General features: G+C 46.3%; 1 protein-coding gene across 2 annotated transcripts in view; it reads left to right on the top strand.

The window, feature by feature from the left end:
• The window catches only part of LOC137524232 (sulfotransferase 1C1-like), a 110,629-nt gene that overhangs the window by 9,635 nt on the left and 78,028 nt on the right, over window positions 1-22,966 (top strand). For both annotated transcript variants that reach the window (XM_068243852.1, XM_068243850.1), the window contains 2 exons: window positions 18,743-18,930; window positions 22,416-22,541. In XM_068243852.1, the coding sequence (XP_068099953.1) occupies window positions 18,759-18,930; window positions 22,416-22,541 (298 nt within the window). In that variant the 5' untranslated portion in view covers window positions 18,743-18,758. The remainder of the gene's footprint in view (window positions 1-18,742; window positions 18,931-22,415; window positions 22,542-22,966) is intronic.

The following is a 22,966-nucleotide window of genomic DNA, read 5'->3' as shown; positions in this document are numbered from 1 at the left end:
GTACTGATCCGCTAATGCAGCAGGCGTTACAAAAGCTGATGGACACTGACCTGGACAAGTACCTGCAGTACATGCGTGAGGAGCGCCAATCTGCAGAAGCGCGGACAGAGCGCCAAATGCGGGAGGAACGGGAGCGGCAAGCGGCTGCTACGGAACGGGAGCTCCAACGACAGCATGAGCTAAACATGGCAAAAGTTCAACAGGCCAGCCGGAGTTCACCGCCCAGCCTCCCTGCTGAAGGAGCTGCAGCACCCGTAAGTGCAAAATTTAAATTTGCTAATATTGAAAAAGACACTGACATTGACTTGTTTTTGCGGTCTTTTGAAAAAGCATGCCGTCAGTATCGTCTGTCCCAAGACCAGTGGGCCAGACATCTGACACCTTTGCTGCGCTACAAAGCGCTTGATGCCTTCGCAGAATTGCCTGCGGAGAAGGACAATGATTATGCTGCTATAAAAGACGCTATCATTACTAAGTACCAGCTGACGCCAGAAGCCTATCGGAAAAAGTTCAGGGCCTGGCAGAAAAAGTCTTCTGATTCGTACCGAGATGTGGTCAGCAGCTTGCTCACCACACTCCGGCAGTGGACTCTAGGCCTCACCAAAGGGTCTTATGATGTCCTGGAGGACTTGATAGTCCTGGAACAATTTCTGAACATTTGCCCTGCTGATGTACGACAGTTTGTGTTAGAACGCAGGCCGGCTTCAGCCACTGTCGCTGCAGACCTTGCTGAGACTTTTGCAACTACCCGGGTGGCTGATACCCGCAGAACTGTCCCATCCAGCTGGAGAGGAGGTCAGCCCAATACCTCGGCAGACCCTCCTGCCCCTGTGAGCCATCCGCCACAGAGGCCACCCAGCGCAGCTGCTGCACCCAGGCCTGCAGCGCCTGGAGAGGTCACCTGTCACTACTGCCGCCAGCCCGGACACATGAAGTTCGACTGCCCGGAGCGGAGACAGACACCACCAGCACCTGGATCATCTGCATCACCTGCACCTCACCCACAGCAGAGGCAGCCCGCCAGCGAACCACAGCCTGGATCATCAGATTTTGTCCTGTTTGCCCGCGGAAAGGAAATCCGCGACCGAACCGACCAGCAGCAACTTGTTAGAGTGAACGGCAAAGTTGTCACCGGATTCCGAGACACCGGAGCTGACATCACGTTAGTTCACTCACACCTTGTACCAAAGGAGAGCATCAGCTCCAGCCGATCCCTTGCCCTTACTGGAGTAGAGGGCACCCTTTTCCACATAGCCCACGCAAGAGTGAAGCTGGATTGGGGAGTGGGAGGGGTCCACGAAAGGGTTGTTGGGGTTATGAAGGATCTCCCAGTCCCTGTGTTGCTGGGGACTGATTTGGGCAAGCTTGTGTCCTACTATGAACCTGCCACGACCGCCTTGTCGCTCACGGAAGGAGACGGACTCTCCACCCACCACCAGGTACTTTATACACTTGGGGGAGCACCAGGGGGAGGTGGGTTGAATGTGCCCAGTTCAAGGGTACCAGGTTCATTAGTGCCTGCTTCAAAGGCACCTGAGTTTGAGGTACAGGCTGTCTGTTGTGATGATGCTGTAACTGTACCTGAGTTTCTTGTACAACCTGTCTGTAATGAAAAAATGTCTATACCTGTCAATGTCATTACTGCATGCAATGATGATTTGAGTAATGCCCGTCTGTGCCATTCTGACCGTGTACCTGTGCTAGCAGTACCGCGCAGCTGCACTGCTCAGAACCCGAGCTCAGAACAGGTGGAGGGGGTTCCGGCCTCCTCCTCCTCCTCTGACCGCAGGGATGAGACCTTTCAGCCGCTGGCCTCGTGTGACATGAGCCAGTTGGCTGAAACTGACAGCGCCGTATTCTCAGCCGCACTACAAAGTGACCCAAGCCTGGAGGTGCTCAGGCAGCAAGCCGCTGAGCCCCTCGCAGACGGGGCCGCTTTCAAGGTGTACTGGGAAGGTGAGAGACTGTACAGTGAGTCTGTACAGCCCCCTACAGGTAGATCCCACGCGGATACCAAGTGGCTTGTGGTCCCGAGTGCGTTCAGGGGACATGTGCTGAAATCCGCACATGGTTATCCTCTGACAGGGCACTCAGGTGTCCGCAAGACACTCGCCGGTATTCGGAACCAGTTTTATTGGCCCCGGATGAACAGGGATGTAGCAAACTACTGCAGGGCATGTGCCGTCTGTCAGGAGCTGGGAAGGTCCAGGGATTCCCGCGGGGTTCCCTTTGGTCCACAGCCACCCAGCAGGGGAACCCTGCGTGGGCTGGCTGTTGACCTAACCAACCCACTGCCCGTTGTCAGCAGTCCCGGCGGGCACCACGTCCGACTGCAGTGGCGCAAACGCCCTGTCCAGAACGGTCCATGTTGGGTCAACCCTGAGGGTAGCAGACCGCGACCGGTCCAGGGGAACCGAGCCACAGGCTCCAATAGGTTTTCCCGCCGTACCGGCAACTCGAGGCCCGTCAGCCAGGTTAGCGGCGCCGCCACACATCTTGCGGATGAGTGGCTAAGCCACGGACAAGGGGGGGGGGGCTGTCACGGACGGTTGCGGGGCCGCAGGCGCGTCCTGGAACCGCCCGTGAAGAAAAGAACGATCGCACTCGATTCCCTGCATCGATTGCGCTTCAGATCAATAGAACCAAGATTTGATGTGTAGTATTCCCCTGCCTTGGAACAGCTGGGGGATCTGTCTTAGCTGAGTGAAAGCCTGGGGGAAGGTGTTAATTAGCTTGGACATATTCCCTGTGGAAGGCACAATTTCCCTTTTGGTTCTGGGAACCAGGTGACACTTAGCTGATCTCATGGAGATGTTAATTAACCAAAGGATGCCTAGGTGCAGCCAAGCAGGCTACGAATCCACTGGAGGTCTTGACACTTTGCTCCCTAGTAAAGATCAAAGGAAAGTCAGCTGTTAGCAGCTAGAACACAACCTCAGTCTCATGGCATAATCCATAACTTCCCAGATCTGTCATATTTCTGGGGTTCCTGAGATGGCAGCTTCACCAAACGTGGGGGAAGTGTAGCATGAGCCCCGGTGCTGGTTCTGAGGAAGTTTCAGAACATTCTGAGGTAAGGACTGCCAGTTAGGCAGTTTGAAAAGGCCCTGATGATACCACAGGGGTCCCACCCCTAATGTCTGGTATCAGGGCGCTGGGTAAATCGAGACAGACCTGAAAATGTTAATAAATCTGCCCTGACCTGTACGGTTCTGTGAGATAGAGCCCATATATGGGTAGATATGATTTCTAGCCCCAGTACAAGGGGAGGGCTCATCTCATCTTTGAAGGGGGTGTATGGCTCCCCGCCCTCACTCCCTCCTACTGAAGCAGGGGCATAAGAATGGCTGAGGACCCAAACTCAGTGTCCTCCACACTGAACCATCTTGCACTCATCAGATGCCAGCTTGAGGATATGCTGGCATCCACCTGGTCTGAACTCTGAACTCTGGACTTTGAAACCAAGAACTTTATGATTCTTCCCACAATAAGGACATCTTTCCAGGAACTAAGTATTTTTCTCCCTTCTTTTATTTTTCATACTGGCTATTACTGTTTTAATAATTGTTGATTTTAATAATTGTCTGTATATATTAATTATTTATATTGCTGTGAATAAAAGACTTCCTCCAAGTCATTCACTGTTTCGCTACCCTGCTTATCAGCACACACAGAAATGATCCCGGGTCTCTGAAGATACGCTACTGTTTGTTTGTTGTTGGCTAGACAGAATATCGTGTGTTTAACCGTTTTATCCGCAGGATTAGTCAGTCAGTTAGTGGGTCCCACGGTCCCATGATAACCGCGGTGGTGGCAGTTTACTCTGAACCAGTGGGTGAAGTGGTAATCACCCGTGTCTCACAGGCTCCCTTCTGAGTTGTCTGCGGCTAATTCTTAACGGTTCCTGCGCATTGACTGCGACCAGATTTTGCACGATCTGTGCGCTGGCACCGTTTAGAAGGCTAAGTGCGGTCAGCCACTAGGGACAGTGTGACAGTGCGTTTTTAAAAACATTGGTTTTCTTGCATATTTTTCAAAAATGCACATAATGAAAATCAATGGTGACGCAGAGGTATTGTGGTTTAGTGTGTTTTGTATGCGCTTTGCATACGTTTTTATATGCTTTTTTTTTTTTTTTTTTTCTTTTTTAAAGGAAAAAGCTTGTATTTCCGCTTCCTGTTGACTTCCTAGTGATTTGCATAAAAAAGCATGCAAAACGCCTATGCGATTTGTATATGGGTACCGCAAATGCATTAATATGCACACAACACAAGAAAACCGCATGTGCGGGAAAACGCTACATTTCCTGCACTGCCTAGTGTGTTCCCAGCCTTAGGCCTGGAACCCACTTGAAATCGCAATCTTGGGAGAGATTTCCCTGCTCCTGTACAATTCATTAGAATGGAAACGCTCCAAAAATGCTGTATGTCCTGCGAGTGCGAATTCCCTAATCACAATCGCTCTGGTGGAATCCGTCCCATCCATTTACATTGGCAGAGCTTTTAGGCCTCTTTTCCACTAACTGTTTACAGGCAGTGAAATGCCTCTCAAACTCTAACAACTGCTGCCTGGCAACTGCTCACTGATGCCTGACAACTGCTTGCTGAGCACACAGTTCAACAGTTCGTGGAAAAGAGGCCTTAAAGGAATACTATCGATACCCAAGTGTTCTAAAATGACAGTGTGCAAATAATGTCTAAGTAGCAGTGTAAACATTTACCTACTTTTCATGTTAAAGAGAATCTGTATTGTTAAAATCGCACAAAAGTAAACATACCAGTGCGTTAGGGGACATCTCCTATTACCCTCTGTCACAATTTCGCCGCTCCCCGCCGCATTAAAAGTGGTTAAAAACAGTTTTAAAAAGTTTGTTTATAAACAAACAAAATGGCCACCAAAACAGGAAGTAGGTTGATGTACAGTATGTCCACACATAGAAAATACATCCATACACAAGCAGGCTGTATACAGCTTTCCTTTTGAATCTCAAGAAATCATTTGTGTGTTTCTTTCCCCCTGCAGCTATCTTCCACTGAAGTATCAGGCTGCTTGTTTCTTCCTGCAAACAGCTTTGCCCTTGTCTAATTCCTCAGTATGTGAAAGCCCAGCCAGCTCAGAGGACGATTTATCCAGCTTGTAAAAGATAAGAGAGAAGCTGCTCTAATCTAAATATCACACAGGCAGTGTGCATAGAGGGGCCTGGAAGGGGGAGTTCATAGCAGAACCACAACACTGAAGAACTTGGCAGCCTTCCAGACACAGGCCGACAAGTCTGACAGAGGAAAGATACATTGATTTATTACAGAGACAGTGATAGTATAAAGTGCTGCAGTAAGCCAGAACACATTAGAATAGCTTTTTGAACTTGTAGGATGATAAAAAACAGGATGCAATTTTTGTTACGGAGTCTCTTTAAATATCAGAGGCAAAAGCTGTAATTTATTGAGGGTAGGATTTAGCTATATTGGGACAAATCAATTGCAGAAGGGGTGTCTGCTTCAATGCACAGCCAGAGTTGCATATCAGACTACAGAAAGCAAATATCAAACATATCAAACTCTGAAAGCAAAAACAATATGAAAAAGCTGTGACAATTAGTTACATTTCCTTTTCTCTCTTCAGACAGGTCAGTCAGAAACACAGGACACAGGAGCTGCAGCTCTTGGGAGCTCTCTTCTCTGTCACACACAGAGCTACACATTGGGCTCTATTCACAAACTGTTACCACAAGTTTTCCGCTCAAAACAGCGGACTTTCCCGACCATTTAGCAAAGTGGGCATTCATAAAAGCTGTTCCCGCATGAAAATCTACAATCCCCCAGCAGAGCGAGAAATTTCCGCCTTCTGCAGTGTTTTTCTAGATTTATCTAGAAAAAAGTAACAAAATGGCCATTTATAAAGATTAGAGGAAGCGGTATGTGGACGGGAAATACCGCTTCCTCGGATGTAGCGAGAAGCCTGCAGATTACATACAAGTGAATGGGACAGACCTCCCAGAGAGAGCAGCGCACGGAGGGACTCTGCCGGCGTAAGTGTTTTCGCATGCCTTCTGACAGCTTACCGCCAGCCTTCAGCGGGAGATCTCCGCACTTGCATCGCAGCTGTCAACATTTTTATGAATGACCACCCAGAAGTCTAAAATACTGCTGCGGTATTTTCCCTCCAGGAGTTTTTCGCCACAATTTTTTTATGAATAGAGCCCATAGAGTTAACTGATCAAGTGTGAGGGGAATTTCCCCTCTCCTCATGGCTCAGTCAGCTGTCAGTTTTGGCGTCAGTAAAGTTTAAATGTATTTTGCTAACAGTAAACAAAGAAGTTGCTACTAAAATGTATACACCAGTACTTAGCAGCACTTCCCAAACAATTCCTGTGTCGATTGAAAAAAAAAAAAGTGAATCGATAGTATTCCTTTAAGGAAATCACTAGCGATTGAAAGCGCTCCCTAAACACTCTAAAAAAAAAATCTAGTGGATTCTAGGCCTCACAGCTGATAATCCTCATTGCATTCCACACATAGATTAAAGGCTCATACACACATCAGATAAAAGTCTTTGGAAAAGGCAAGATCACAGACCAATTTTACCCCCTTCCATGTAGTATGAGAGCCATACCTACACAGTCTATTCTATGGAGCTGAACTCCCCATCAGACAGAAATCTTTGCAAGATGCTGCACACAAAGATGCTGTACACATGCAACAGATGAGATCAGTATCTGCAAAAGATCTGTTCCTGCAAAAGATCCGTTCCTGCAACATGCATTCATAGTCTATGAGATCTGCAGATCCTCATACACACCTTGTTTAACAGACATTCATCTGGAGATCAGATCCACTAGGCGGAGCAGTGCTTTTCAGCGCTGCTAGATATGGGCACAGCCGGCGCCTCCATAGACTACAATAGGAATCACTCCTATTGCAGCGCTCAGTGAGTAACGTCGGCTCCGTCAGAAGACTGAGCCGAGGTTGCTTAAAAAACACAATAATTCGGCCTCCAGCAATCGCTGGAAGCCAAATTATTTCATTCCCCCACTATCCATGTCGGTCTGGAGGGGGAATAGTAATTAAAACGGCCCGGACTTGTGCAGAAGCAGGATCAGCCATATACCGGCTGTATCCTGTGCCCAAGTCTACCGGCGCCGATTTCAAATGTACTCCCACCAGGATGGTTCTTCAGGCCTGTAGATGATTGTCTGATCTGCAGATGAATGTCAGTTAAACAAGGTGTTTATGATGATCTGCAGATCTCATAGACTATAGGTGCATACACACATCAGACTATAGTCTTTAGAAAATGAAAGATCACAGACCAATCTTACCACCCTTCATGTAGTATGAGAGCCATACCTACACAGTCTATTCTATGGAGCTGAACTCCCCCTCAGAAAAAAATCTTTGCAAGATGCTGCACACACAGATGCTGCACAGACACAAAAGATCAGTATCTGGAAAAGATCTGTTCCTGCCAAAAATCCATTCCTGCAAATTGCAATGATAGTCTATGAGCATGGGCGTCCGCACATATGGCAAAACCGGGCATCTGCCCGAGCCTGGCCGCCCGCTGCCCCCCCCTGGCCGCGTGCCCGTGCAGCCAGCAGGAGGGGAACACGCAGAGAAGAGAGAGAGCGCTATGGGCACAGTGGGGAAGGGCGGACGTCTCCCCCCCCTTCCCTCACCTTAGGGGTCTCTCTCTCCCTCGCTGTCCCCTCCGGAATGAAGTGTGCAGCGGCTGGCAGCGGTGGGCGGAACTTACCTCCTCTCGCTCCTGCGCCGGAAGTTCTGGTGCCGCACTCTGGTCTGGATCAGGCCAGAGTAGCGGCTAATCCATCCGGCGCGTGCGACGAGAGGAGGTAAGTTCCGCCCACCGCTGCCAGCCGCTGCACACTTCATTCCGGACTCCGGAGGGGAGAGCGAGAGAGGGAGGGAGAGCCCCCTAAGGTGAGTGCCCATAGCTCTCCCTCTTCTCTCCGCTGCTCCCCTCCTCCTGCACACATGGCCACTTTTTCTGGGGACATATCCCCCTGGCTACATATACCGGGACATATACCCCTGCCTACATATACTGGGACATATACCCCTGCCTACATATACTGTCTGGGACATATACCCCTGCCTACATATACTGTCTGGGACATATACCCCTGCCTACATATACTGTCTGGGACATATACCCCTGCCTACATATACTGGGACATATACCCCTGCCTACATATACCCCTGCCTACATATACTGTCTGGGACATATACCCCTGCCTACATATACTGTCTGGGACATATACCCCTGCCTACATATACTGGGACATATACCCCTGCCTACATATACTGTCTGGGACATATACCCCTGCCTACATATACTGTCTGGGACATATACCCCTGCCTACATATACTGTCTGGGACATATACCCCTGCCTACATATACTGTCTGGGACATATACCCCTGCCTACATATACTGTCTGGGACATATACCCCTGCCTACATATACCCCTGCCTACATATACTGTCTGGGACATATACCCCTGCCTACATATACTGGGACATATACCCCCTGCCTACATATACTGGGACATATACCCGTGCCTACATATACTGGGCACATATACCCCTGGCTACCTGTTCTGGGGACATCTCTACCCCTGGCTACCAGTTCTGGGGACATCTATACCGCTGGCCACCTATTCTGGGGACACCTATAGACCTGGGGCTACCTATTTTTGGGGAACCACTGCTGTCAGATTGAGTGTATTTTGGGGAACTGCTGCCAGGTGAGAGGTGTCTACATATTAAGGGGGCATTCTGCCTATTTATGTGAAAAGCTGTCTATTTATGTGCCTCATGACTGCTGAATTTGTCTTGTTGCGGGCCTCATGGTTACTGACTTTGTCTTGTTGGGGGCCTCATGATTTGTTGGGGGCCTCAAGATTGCTGAATTTGTCTTGTTGGGGGCCTCATGATTGCTGAATTTGTCTTGTTGGGGGCCTCATGATTGCTGAATTTGTCTTGTTGGGGGCCTCATGATTGCTGAGTTGGTCATGTTGGGGGCCTCATGATTGCTGAATTTGTCTTGATGGGGGGGGCCTCATGATTGCTGAATTTGTCTTGTTGGGGGTCACATGATTGCTAACTGCGAGACTATGGAAAAAGCTGAATCATCATCATATGAGACAATAGCATTAAACCTACTTTTTCTGCTTTTTAAAACAGAAAATGAAACTGGGAGGTTCTAAAAAAAATGAATAATTTTTTTCAGGAGTACGATGGATGAAATTGTTTATCTTCACAGTTTATTTTCAACTTAATTTTCCATAATGTTCATGTATGAGTTAAAACGTTTGTATTTAGTTTAAATTGCTGTTGGCACTTTGTGATAGTAAAGTGACTTTGCAGTTTGGACACTCGACCTCCAAAAGGTTCGCCACCATTGTCCTAATCTAATGTCCCACCATTGCTTAGTTCATGTAAACTTGTCTCCACCCACGACCACACCCACATTCTGGTTCATGACCACACCCATTTTTCGGCGCGGCGCGCTACGCGCGCCGCATGACGTAGCTCCATTTTTTGGCGCGCTACGCGCGCCACACAACACCAGCCCAAATTTTTAACTCCCCACTTTTTGCCCCCCCCTGGAAAATTTTCTGCGGACGCCCATGTCTATGAGATCTGCAGATCATCATACACACATGATTTAACTGACATTCATCTGCAGATCAGATCCACCAGGATGGATTTTCAGATCTGCGGATGATTGCTTGATCTGCAGATGAATGTCAGTTAAATCATGTGTGTATGATGATCTGCAGATCTCATAGACTATCGTTGCAATTTGCAGGAATGGATTTTTGGCAGGAACAGATCTTTTGCAGATACTGATCTTTTGTGTCTGTACAGCATCTTTGTGTGCAGCATCTTGCAAAGATTTTATCTGATGTGGAGTTCAGCTCCATAGAATAGACTGTGTAGGTATGGCTCTCATACTACATGAAGGGTGGTAAGATTGGTCTGTGATCTTTCATTTTCCAAAGACTATAGTCTGATGTGTGTATGAGCCTTTAGAATGCATTTTGCAGGAACGGATCTTTGGAAGGAACAGATCTTTTGCAGACACTGATTTTTTGTGTCTGTACAGCATCTTTGTGTGCAGCATCTTGCAAAGATTTTTTTCTGATGGGGAGTTCAGCTACATAGAAAAGACTGTGGGCTCTATTCATAAAAAAATTGTGCCGTAAAAACTCGTGGAGGGAAAATACCGCATCGGTATTTTAGACTTCTGGGTGGTCATTCATAAAAATGTTGGCAGCTGGGATAGCAGAGCGGAGATCTCCCGCTGAAGGCTGGCGGTAAGCTGTCGGAAGGCATGCGGAAACACTTCAGCCGGCAGAGTCCCTCCGTGCGCTGCTCTCTCTGGGAGGTCTGTCCCATTCACTTTCATTTAATCCGAACACTTCTCGCTACATCCGAGGAAGCGGTATTTCCCGTCCGCATACTGCTTCCTCTAATCTTTATGAACTGACATTTTGTAACTTTTTCTACATAAATCTAGAAAAACGCAGCACAAGGCGGAAATTTCTCGCTCTGCTGGGGGATTGTAGATTTTCATGCGGAAACAGCTTTTATGAATGCCCACTTTGCTAAGTGGACAAGAAAGTCAGCTGTTTTGAGTGGAAAACTGACGGAAAAAGTTTTATGAATAGAGGCCTGTGAAGGTATGGCTCTCATACTACATGGAAGGGGGTAAAATTGGTCTGTGATCTTTCATTTTCAAAAGACTATAGTCTGATGTGTGTATGTGGCCTAATCCACAAATGGACACTAGGGATGGTCAATGAGGTGCAAAAAATTTTGGGTTGATGCAGGATTATGCAAATGTTGTATGCAAATATGTGCAGCTTGAACCGATCAAATCCTGCTGAGGTAAAATTTGATTGGTCCACGGTCAAGCTGCATTAGCCCTCTTTTGCATGGACTGTTGAACTGTGTGCTCAGTGAGCAGTTGCCAGGCTGCAGTGAGCAGTTGTGAGAGTTTAAAGGGAACCTGAAGTGAGTAAAGGATTTAAAATTATTTAAAATAAACACATGGCGTAGCTGCAAATGAATATTACATACTAACCTTACCGCCAGTTCCTCTCAGAAGCTCACCATTTTCTTCTTACAGTGGTCCCGTCCAGTTCTGACGATATTTTGTCAGAACTGAAATATACCAGTTGCTGTCAGTTATACATCAGCAGCTGTCAGTTACAACTGAATTTGCAAGGCAATATCCATGTTTCCCTATGGCTCAAGTGGGCGATGTTACAGTTTAACGTGTGCTGACCAGGAAGCAGTTATGGGGTAATGGCCATTTTTAAAATGGAGGATGGAGAATTCCACTGATCACAGTGGACAAACGGGACGCAGGAGAGGAAAAAAGAGATTGAGGAGTAGACTACACAGGAGGTAAGTATGACCTGTGTATGGTTATTTTGACTTTCTATTTTCAGTTCAGGTTCTCTTTAAGAGGCATTTCACTGCCTATCAACTGTCCGTGGAAAAAAAAAAAAGTAGGCAGTTAAAATCTGACAGAACTGACAGGTTTTTGGCCAATCCATCTACTCATGAGGGATTCTCAGGGTTTACTCTTCTTTTTTTTCAACAGCATTTCCTGAACAGCAGTTTAACTGCACAAATTGCCCCCCCCCCCCCCAAGCATGCTATATAGAACAATGTTTACATAACACCAAAACCGATCAAGGACAACCACAGAGTCAGAGGTGCAAAAAAGGGGGTGAGGAACAGTTTCATTTTTTTTTTTAATGATCACTACTATTCAAAGCATCTATAGAAGTAAATATTATCAGCCCAGGACCAATAAAGAGTTAATACTGTGTTTGAAGCTAGGCCCCTCAAGCCCAAGGGCCCCGATGCGGTTGCTACCTCTGCACCCCCTATTGCTACGCCACTGGTTAGCAGGCTGCAGTGAGCAGTTGAGAGAGTTGAAAGGCATTTCACTGCCTGTCAACAGTCCGTGGAAAAGAGGCCTGGGTTTGGGAGCACACTTGTCTGTGAAGAAAACCTTGCGCTTTCTGCCATGTGCGTATTTGTTTTTTTGGTACTATTCTGTTAGCTGGGCGCAACCACCAGATGGCATTAATTACTATTCCCCCTCCAGGCTGCCATGGATAGTAGGGAAGGATGCAACTCTGGAGTTTTATCGCCACCTAGTGGATGCGCCCGGGTAACGGAAAAGACACCCCCCCCCCCTTCCCCTCTGTATTTGCGGATTTGAATTTTTGTAAGTGTTTAGGGCTAGTTCAGGCCAGGGTCACACTTGGCAGAATCGCATGCGTTTTCTCCATAGCACATAGTGGAAAACACATGCGATTTTGCTAAGTGTGACCCTGGCCTCACACTACAAGAGCTTTTTATTTTTAAGCGCTTTGTGATTTTAAAAGCTCTTGCTAATGTTATCCTATGTGTGTGTTCTCACTGGAACCATGTGATTTTGTACAAATCCAACATAGCATTGCATAAGCAAGAGCATTTGCAATCTTTGGAACTTAAAAAGTTCTTCGGCCCAGTGCACACAAAACCTCTAGCTGATCTGCTAACGCTAGAGGTTTTTGAAGCAGATTTTCAGAGCGATTCCTAGGCATTTTTTAAACATGCCTAGCGTTTTTGGAGCATTTTTGTGTAGCAGATTTCATATATTGTTACAGTAAAGCTGTTATTGAACAGCTACTGTAACAAAAACACCTGGAAAACAGCTCTGATCTAGCGTTTTTCAGAGCAGTTTGAGCTTTTCCTATACTTTACATTGAGGCAGAAACTCTTCTGAAAACAGCAAAAAATGCTGCAGGAGGCACGTTTGCGGTTTGCTAAAAACCTCAGACCGCGGAAGTGCACCATCTCATTGAGATACATTAGCCAAGCGTTCTCACAAGTGACAGCGTTTTTGAAAACGCTACCAAAAACGCTTTGTGTGCACCAGGCCGTAGTGCGAATCAGCCCTTTTTAGGCCAGGGTCACACTAAGCAAAATCACATGAGTTTTTCAAGTGTGACCCTGGCCTTAGTGTTTCTGATGCGTTTGCGTTTTTTTTTATTATCTGCCTTTTCAACAAGATAAAAAAATCAGACATCGGATACATTTGTAAAAAAAACGCATGCACTTTTGATTCTCATAGGAAAGAATTGTATGTGGACGGCATGCAGTTTGCATACATTATGCAGAAAAAAGAAAACTGCTAGCTTTGAAAAGCGATTGGCTAATGAATTTGTATGGAATGGATCACACCAGAGCGATGTGATTTGATTTTTTATTTTATTTTATTTTTTAGCACTTTTGCAATGCAGGTGCATTGCATATGCAAAATCGTTAGGCGTAAAAAAGTGACAGTTATTTACATAGTTATTTTGGTTGAAAAAAGACGTCCATCAAGTTCAACCAGTTTAACCACAGTGACAAAATCCAATTCTTGGCGTTTAGCAATTGCTAATGGAAAAGGGCCTTTCGTTTGCGATTTTTGGTGTGCACTGGCCCTTAGTTTCCTGAAGTGGATTGTTCCTAGGTTGTGACTGGACCTATAAAAAGTAGGCAGATGAGAGGCATACACTGAAGAAGGGAACCACGGTAATTTGGGTGACGGGTGGGACTGCTAGTGGAATAATGGTAAAATTACAGATTCTCCTACTATTCGACACCGATAAGGTAGTGCCGATGACAGGAAACTGGTAATTTTTACCAAAATTTAGTTTAGGGAGCGTTTTTAATCACTAGCGATTTCCCTAAACTCTCTGCCAATGTAAATAGATAGGTACAGACTAACCAGCAAGCTCATGGTGACCCAGAACTCATTGGAGTGTGTAAGGGACTACAATGGTCCTAAAAGCCCCCTTACTAAGATGTTAAGAAAAACAAAAATTTGCTTTCCTAAAACAGAAAGAATTTGCGATAATTCAGGTTGGAGTGAGCTCGAGATGTCTCTCAGAGCACCACTGCTGAATATATGCAAATTAACCAATCCGAAACAGTCTGTATGCATGTTGGATTATTATGGCTCTGTACAATTTAACAAGCTGACACATCATTGCATTCCAGCGGTTCTGGAGGTGTGTTTAGCTTCTAAGGGTACAATGGTTAATTTGCATATATTCAGCAGTGGTGCTCTGAGAGACATCTCGAGCTCACTCCAACCTGAATTATCGCAAATTCTTTCTGTTTTAGGAAAGCAAATTTTTGTTTTTCTTAACATCTTAGTAAGGGGGCTTTTAGGACCATTGTAGTCCCTTACACACTCCAATGAGTTCTGGGTCACCATGAGCTTGCTGGTTAGTCTGTACCTCTCGGTTTACAAGCCCTACTCCATAGAGCCAAATTAATCCATGCCATGCACTGAAGAGGATCAAACAATCCGAAACAGTCTGTATGCATGTTGGATTATTATGGCTCTGTACAATTTAACAAGCTGACACATCATTGCATTCCAGCGGTTCTGGAGGTGTGTTTAGCTTCTAAGGGTACAATGGTTAATTTGCATATATTCAGCAGTGGTGCTCTGAGAAACATCTCGAGCTCACTCCAACCTGAATTATCGCAAATTCTTTCTGTTTTAGGAAAGCAAATTTTTGTAAATAGATGGGACAGATTCCACCAGAACGATTGTGATTAAGAAAATCGCAATCATAGTTTCCATTCTATCTATACTGATAGAACAGCCGCTCCAGGATAGTGTTGGGAAGTCCGGGTCTTTTCAAGGATTTGGATAATTCCAATCGGATCATTGAAAAGATCCGGATCTTTGAACCGAATCATTTGAATCATTTTACTAGGGAAGCAGACTGGGTGTGAAATGACTAGCAGGACAGGACTTTCCCTGCACCGTACATTCTGTATGTTCCTGTTTCTTCCAGACAGACATCCACTGTGAACCGAATCGTTCATTGTGGTGATCCGGATTATTCGACTCACAAAAAAGATCCGGATCAAATGAACAATTCATTCATGATCCGGACAACACTATGGCTATCATTCATAAAGCATTTCCGCATGCGGAAATGCTTAAAACAGCTGACTTTACCGACCACTTAGCAAAGTCAGCATTCATAAAGGCTCTTTCCGCATGGAAAAATGACACTACCGAGCAGAGTGATAAATCACCGCCTTGTGCGGTGATTATCGGTACAAATGTAGCAAAATGTTAATTCATAAAGATCACCGCAAGCGGTGTGAGGTCGGGAAGTTCCGCTCCCTCTGATGTGGCGATACCAATGTAAGTGAATGGAGACACACAGACCTCCCAGGCAGCTGCAGCAGAGCGGAACACTGAGAAATGTATCAACTCGGCAGCTTCCGTGTCTCTGCAAGCCTGCCGCCAGCCTAGTTTGGGGAATCTCCGCACTGCTACCTGTTAAAGGAAATAAATTACTCAATGAGGCTTCTCCAATTCGTGCCAATGAAAATGAAATCTTTATTCACTCAGCTGAGAACCTTTTTATATACCAGCATTTATTAAAGCAAAAACAGGCTAGCTGCAGCCTGGCCAGTTACAAAAAGGTGCAGACTTTCTTCCTCTGTTGATCTTTATACCCCAGTTAACATGCTAATATATTCCTCCCTCCAAACAGTCTGTCATCCAATGAGTCCAATGAGCAATGTCCAAAGGAGACTGGACTTCTTCTTTGGGCGGGTTTTCCCTGTGTCCTTCAAGAAACTTCCTGTATTTTAGCTTTCACTTTCAGGCTGACTTTCGTTTCACTGGAAATGGTGGAGTTTCGTTATGACCTCTAGCCAGTGATCAGCAAAGACAAATCCGCCCATGGAAATCTGGTTCAAACTGCCCTTCCCAAAGAATTCCTTCTCTGTGCCTGGTACAACACACAGGAGGGGGAAGGGAGGTCGTTTCTGGAATAGAGAAGCTTGAAAACAGTAACTGTATTCTTCATACACATTAATTTTGATTACATTGTGTGATTCCTAAAACAATACTATGATCATATTCTTAAAGTGTCACTCTTACACACTGTTCTGATTACATAAATGTGGCTCTTATAGCCACGTGAGAATATAAAAAATATATCATGAGATTAATTATAAATCTTAAATTCTTTCCACATACCGCACATGGATACTTTTCTATGAATGCCCACCCAGAAGTCTAAAACACCGCCAGCGGTGTATTCCCGCACTGATTCTCCATACCGACAGCACTTTCATGAATGATAGCCTATGAGTCCAGGTTAGGTCACCACAGTGCAGTGAATATTAATTAGCCATGTGGCTAGTCACTGAGCATGTGCAAGCAGTCTAACAGTATAACGCACAGCATGCTGCACTTTCATTCAAAGTGTAGCGTTACAATGTAACGCAACGTGGGCACTCTGAACAGCACATTGATTTTTCATTACTGTGAGTTGGGCTGCGTTACAGGCTGCTGTGACGTGGGACTTTAATGTCTCACTGTGAAAGCAGCCTTAAAGTAACTGAATTAGCAGCATACAGAGCTAGCAGAGGCACATGACATGTTTCGGGCATTGTCCTTCCTCAGGTATGGCAGGGCTATGCCCAAAACATGTTGCATGCCTCTGCATGCTGCTAATACAGTTAGGTATGCCGGTCAATGTAATTCAGTGGATTGGGCGATGGGATTCGCAATGTTACAAATTTGTATGTTCATCCTAATTTGGTATTTATTAATTCCTTCATCTCTTTTGCAGGTTTTAGGAAGATGATCTGGATCATAGGGCATTCATTTGTGTTTTGGGCTAAGATGAGGGCGCAAGAGAGGCCTTATCAAACACATCTTAGTCTACCTAGGGATCAATTTCAGATCTGGCGTCGCGGGGCATGAAATGGTTCGATTTATTCCCGCGGGTTACTTACTTGCTGGATTCATTGCCTGTCCCGGATGTCCTGATTACGCATTTGGGAGGTAATGAATTGGGCAAAACTCCAACAATCGAGCTGTTGAATGTAATACAACAGGACCTGATGCAACTCCACGAAGTGATGCCTTCCACTACACTGTTTTTTTCTGAGATAGTTCCTCGGTTACTCTGGTGTCGGTCTGTTAAATTGCGTTTCCTCGAATCCATTCGGCATCAGGTAAATTGGAGTATGTTTAAATTCATGCCGTCCGTGCGCGTTTTTTCTTATTGTCACGCCGAGCTTGAGGGAGGCATCCCGGGGTTGTGTCGTTCGGACCTTGTTCACCTTACTCACACCAAACAGGACATATTCAGTATGGACTTGCAAACTATGATCATGAAGGCCGTAGGTGGGGGTGCCAGGCGCTAACCTGGCCGGTGGCGGAAAGCTGTCCTTCAACATGGGCGAGTTATTTGGACTTTTTATGGAGAATTAAATGGACTGCAATTTCTTTTATAAAATGTTGTTAATGGTTAAATTGTTGCTAATTGGTATTCTGTTTGTTGGTTTATTTAAATAAAGTTAAACAAAAATTATTCCAAATAAATGATATGCCTACGGCCATATATTCACTATTAACCGTCCTGGCGGTATGAAAAATTCCGCCAGGAGGCAGCGCAGCAGTTTTTTTGTTTTTTTTAAATCATGTAGCGAGCCCAGGGCTCGCTACATGATAGCCGCTGCTCAGCGGCATCCCCCCGCCGCTTCGATCGCCTTCGGCGATCTCCGATCAGGAAATCCTGTTCAAAGAACGGGATTTCCTGGAGGGCTTCCCCCGTCGCCATGGCGACGGGGCGGGATGACGTCACCGATGTCATTGGGAGTCCCGATCCACCCCTTGGCGCTGCCTGGCACTGATTGGCCAGGCAGCGCACGGGGTCTGGGGGGGCGCGCGCCGCAACGGATAGGTGCGATTGGGCGTGGGGCGGTGGCGATCGGTGTGCTGGCGCAGCTAGCAAAGTGCTAGCTGCGTCCAGCAAAAAAAAAATTATGTAAATCGGCCCAGCAGGGCCTGAGCGGCACCCTCCGGCGGCTTACCGCTAAGGAGGTTAAGAAGTTGTGGTGTCCTCTGTTTAGTTAAGTAAATTATGAAGTAATATCCCGATGCATTCCACATGTTCTATTGCACAGGTCTGCAGGAGTGGTGTACCTGCAGGGGGCTTACACCGGCTTCTGGGTCTGGAGTCAGAGACCTGTAAAGGAGGTGAAGTGTGGCTGTTCTGCAATATTCTGCTACTTACCTAACCCTTTTCTAACACTATCCCTCCTCTACCTGCTCCTAACACAAACCAACCCCCCCTCTCCACCCCGCCGAGATTTGTGATGTAGCCTCTCGCCACTAAAGTGTCCCTCTGCTGATATCTGCGCTGCCTTTTGCCGCTATTACTTCCTGGGAATTTTTTTTTTTTTTAATCCGCAATGTTTATATTTAACATAGCAGTTTATACGGTGCCCAAGTTAGCCAGTAGCCACTTTTGATGGGAGAGCTGTATTAAAATCAATCAGAAAGGGACTGGTCAGAGGCACGCTGGTTACAGACGAGGTGGGCTCAATGGGCGGTGGCTATGTTTTGGGGGCGGTGACAGCACAGCTCCAGGATGTTTGCAAACCCGTGACAGCTGCCTCTCAGAACACTGGCGCCTCCAAGCTCGTGCCTATTGTGCCTAGTGCTAAATCCAGGCCTGGTGGGACATTCATAAAGTCTCACCTAGTAGATGTAATTCCAGTAGTCCGGTTGGAAGATGGCTATTGGTGAAGAGAACTTTAGAATCTCGCCTTGTGTGTCTCACTGGTTTTTACAACACTGTTTTGTTTGTTTTTATCCCACTTCTGCCATTTCTAGCTCCCGAAAAGTTAGAATGGACCCACAACAATTACATAAATACTTGGATCAGATGAAGGTCGTTGAAGTGAAACTGGGTCACGTGGACGGGATTCCGCTCATACAAACCACCTGTGACATGTGGGACAAGTTTCAGAACTTCCAGGCACGGGAAGACGATCTCCTTATTGCTACTTACCCCAAAGCTGGTAAGTGTGCCCGGGGGGGGGGGGGGGGGGGGGGGGATTACAGTCCAGCCTGTATGAGAACCCCAGACAGAGAGGTCCACATTGGCCCAATCAGGTGTGATCATTTTGCATTGCTGTATATCAAAGTTGTGATTTGGGAAAAAATTTACACTCAATGAATCTGACTAAAAAAAAAAAATTAAACTTGTGGCTTTTCATTCCAAACAGCCATGTCCATCCAGCTGATGTCAGGGAGTGGGTGCTCAGCAACCCCTAAGGCCTGTTTTCAGGGGCATAACAATAGGGGACAGGGATGCTCAAATAACTACTTCGGATGAAATCCAAATAGGTGGTGTTCAGATTTCATCCAGTTAATTAATACACCTGTGCGGGTGGGTGAGGGGATTAATCATACCCACCAGCGTCTTCTTACACACCTGTACACACTGCTGCGCTTTTCAAATCGCATGCGCTTTTTAATCGCAAGGTCTTTTGAAAAATAATGAAAATCATGCAGACCTGTACACACTGGTGTGATGCACTTTTCCTATTCTCATGAAGCCTTGCGATTTTAAGAATCGCATGCGATTTTAAAAGCGCAGCAGTGTGTACAGGCCCTTAGATCCGTCCCTCGGCGCCTCCCACGATGCGTTCCAAGCAGCGGTCACGTGATTACAAACACTTCCTTCATCCGGGTTGGAGGAATTGTATAATCGCGTGACCGCCGCTTGGAACGCATCATGGGAGGCGCCGAGGGACAGATCTCCTTCCCCACCCACCTCGGGCTCTCACCTCAATGCACTCCCCTCCTGTGACGACGGGCAGGAACACATACCTCCATGTGTTCCATGCGCCGGAGGTTTCGATCTCTAAGTGCACTTAGAGATGGACCTCCACGGTGGATGGAGGTATGTGTTCCTGCTGCCGCTGCCACTGATAATTGCAGGAGGGGAGTGTGCTGAGGGGAGAGCCTGAGGTGAGAGGGGGGAGGACTGCCCCGCCTCCCTGCCGATGAAGGTGGCCAGCCCTCTGCTGCTACCCCCTCCTGCCCCCCAAAACAGCCCTGAGTGGGGAGATTTTTGCAGAGGGGCCTGGGGATTTCTAGATACGCCCCTGCCTCTTTTCTATGGACAGTTGAACTGTGTGCTCAGAAAGCGGTTATCAGGCAGCAGTGGGCAGTTGCCAGGCAGCAGCAAGCAGTTGTGAGAGTTTGAGAAGCATTTCACTGCCTATCAATTGTCCGTGGAAAAGAGGCCTAACTGGTTTCATCTGACAGTGTGGACTTTTCTACTAGGGATGGTCAGAGATGCAGATTGTTTGAGGTTTATACAATATTATGCAAATTCTGTAGGCAAATTTATGAAAGTTTAAAATGGACAAATCAAAGCTTGGTGGGTTGGCATTAGGTCAATTTTTGAGCTGCATAATCCTGCATCTTATTGATGATTCCTGTTTGCTACAAAGACTGCAAAGCTTCAAAATGGCTAGAGGCTGCAGTCCACACTAAGGCCTGGAACTCACTAGAGCAATTTTGTCAAAACCTACACAGAGCGATTTTGCTAGTGTCTTTACATTACGGCACACTGTAAAAATAAAAAAAAAAATTGAAAGGACCAATCAGAAGTAAAAATGCTAATTGCTACACAATCGCTGGCAAAAAGCTGACACTTTTTAAAAATGCTAACAAAATCATCAGCAATCTCATGAAATCGCTTACAAACCGCTCAATAAAAATGCTAGCGATTGTGATTAGAGATAGCGATTTGTAGTGGGTTCCTGGCCATAGGCCTCTTTTCCATGGACTGTTGAACTGTGGCAGCAGTGAGGAGTTGCCGGGCAGCAGTGAGTGAGGAGTAGGGATGGTCGCTGGATTCCGCAGAATTAAGATTTCCGCGATTCCGGGCGGAATTTGGTGATTCCGCTCCGACGGAACAAAATTGCTATGGCGGAATTTCCGCTGAAAAATGTGAAATTCCGCGGAATGCAATTTATTTATTTATTTTTTTGCCACCAAACTGATTTCTGCCTAAAAATAATAATTTCTGCTCGACAGCCTTACAAATTCCACCCAAACTTTCCTCTCCTCCCTCCTCCCTCCTCCTCTTGTCTTGTCTTCCAGGGAATTGTAGGATGTCAAAAGCCAGCTCACATACATTGGCCAGGAATCGAACCCAGGTCTAGTGCTTGGAAGGCAGATATCCACACCATTATACCACCAACACTACACACTACAATGCTACATGCTGAAGCCAGCCTAGCATGTACCATTGTGATATATCCAAGAGAAAAATAAGCTTGCTTAGGGAATTGTAGGATGTCAAAAGCCAACTCGCATACATTGGCCAGGAATCGAACCCAGGTCTACTGCTTGGAAGGCAGCTATCCTCACCATTATACCACCAACACTACATGCTGAAACTTCTTGGAGCAGATTTACTTCCTCCCTCCAAAAGACACACATACATCCCCATAAAATCATTCAACAGCAGCTGCTCATACAGTCTTTGTGGAACACAGTCTCTGTTGCACAATCAGTTAGCGCGTTTGGCTGTTAACCGAAAGATTGCTGGTTCAAGCCCACCCAGGCATGGCCTTGCCTTTTTGTGTTCAACATTTTGTCCGAAGAGAACCCTAGATAGCCATGTAGATCTCTCTTTCTCTTTCTCTTTCTCTCTCTCCAAAATTGCCTGTGAAATTCTGCCAGTATCCGTTGATGGTTTTAAGCTAAAAATTCAGTTCAATGGCATCAAGTCCTAGAAAGAGAGAGCGCTCATTTTTCTCTTGGATATATCACAATGGTACATGCTTGGCTGGCTTCATCATATAGCAATGTAGTGTGTAGTATTGTTGGTATAATGGTGAGGATAGCTGCCTTCCAAACGGTAGGCCTGGGTTTGATTCCTGGCCAATGTGTGTGAGTTGGCTTTTGACATCCTACAAATCCCTAAGCAAGCTCATTTTTCTCTTGGGTATATCACAATGGTACATGCTAGGCTGGCTTCAGCATGTAGTGGTATAGCAGTGAGGAGAGCTGCCTTCCAAGCGTTGGACCTGGGTTCAATTCCTGGCCAATGTATGTGAGCTGGCTTTTGACATCCTACAATTCCCTGGAAGACAAGGCAAGACAGGAGGAGGAGGGAGAAAGGAGGGAGGGAGAAAAAGGACCAGGGGAAAAGCCAACAGGTGCTATGGGCTACCATTTAGCATAAACAAGGTTTCATTTGCGATTACTTAAATTTTTCCGCCTGAATACGGAATTCAGCGGAATTTCGCAAAATTCCAACGGAAATGTCATAGCAACAGAATTTAGCGCTGGCGGAATCCGCGAATTCCGGCGGAACAGAATTTGCTCTTTCCGATTATCCCTAGTGAGGAGTTACCAGGCAGCAGTAAGGAGTTATGAGAATTTGAGAGGCATTTCACTGCCTATCAACAGTCCGTGGAAAAGAGACCTTATGGCGGCTGTAAGCTGCATTTATGACCATGTTTCATCACCTGTTTTGCAGGTACCACGTGGATGCAGGAGATCGTGGACCTCATCATGCTGCAAGGAGATGTAGAGAAGAGCATGCGAGCTCCCGGTTATGTTAAAGTGCCCTTTCTTGATCTGAACCCAAAACCAATGCCTTCAGGTAAGTGCTAAACATATTTTACAACAGTTATCTGACTGGAAGTGGATCAGTCTCAATGGGGATGAGGGTTAGATGAATTCTCAGTGCATCATGTGAACTGCCCCCCCCCTCCCCCCCCCCCCCCCCCCAAAAAAAAAAGACTTTCACATACCCAGGCATTCTATTAGCCTCCTATAGTCTTTCAGGTCCCTTCGTGTCCTCAGGTCCCTTGTTATGCCACTATCCCTCTCAGAAAGACCTCTGAAAATTCTTTGCAGTAAGCTAAGTGCAGTAAAAAATGTTTTTTTTGTTGTTGCTCTAAGCGTGTGGAGAGCAATAAAGGAAGCGCAGATGCAAATGCATGGGCAGAGTTGCCCAACTGTTGGGAGATCTTTCTGAGGAGGGAAGTGGCACAACGGAGGGGACCCAGAGTTCACCAATGGACC

This window comes from Hyperolius riggenbachi, chromosome 7, assembly GCF_040937935.1.
Source record: "Hyperolius riggenbachi isolate aHypRig1 chromosome 7, aHypRig1.pri, whole genome shotgun sequence".
NCBI lineage: Eukaryota > Metazoa > Chordata > Amphibia > Anura > Hyperoliidae > Hyperolius > Hyperolius riggenbachi.
The sequence above is the reverse complement of the archived record's forward strand: the minus strand, read 5'-3'. Positions and strand labels throughout refer to the sequence as shown.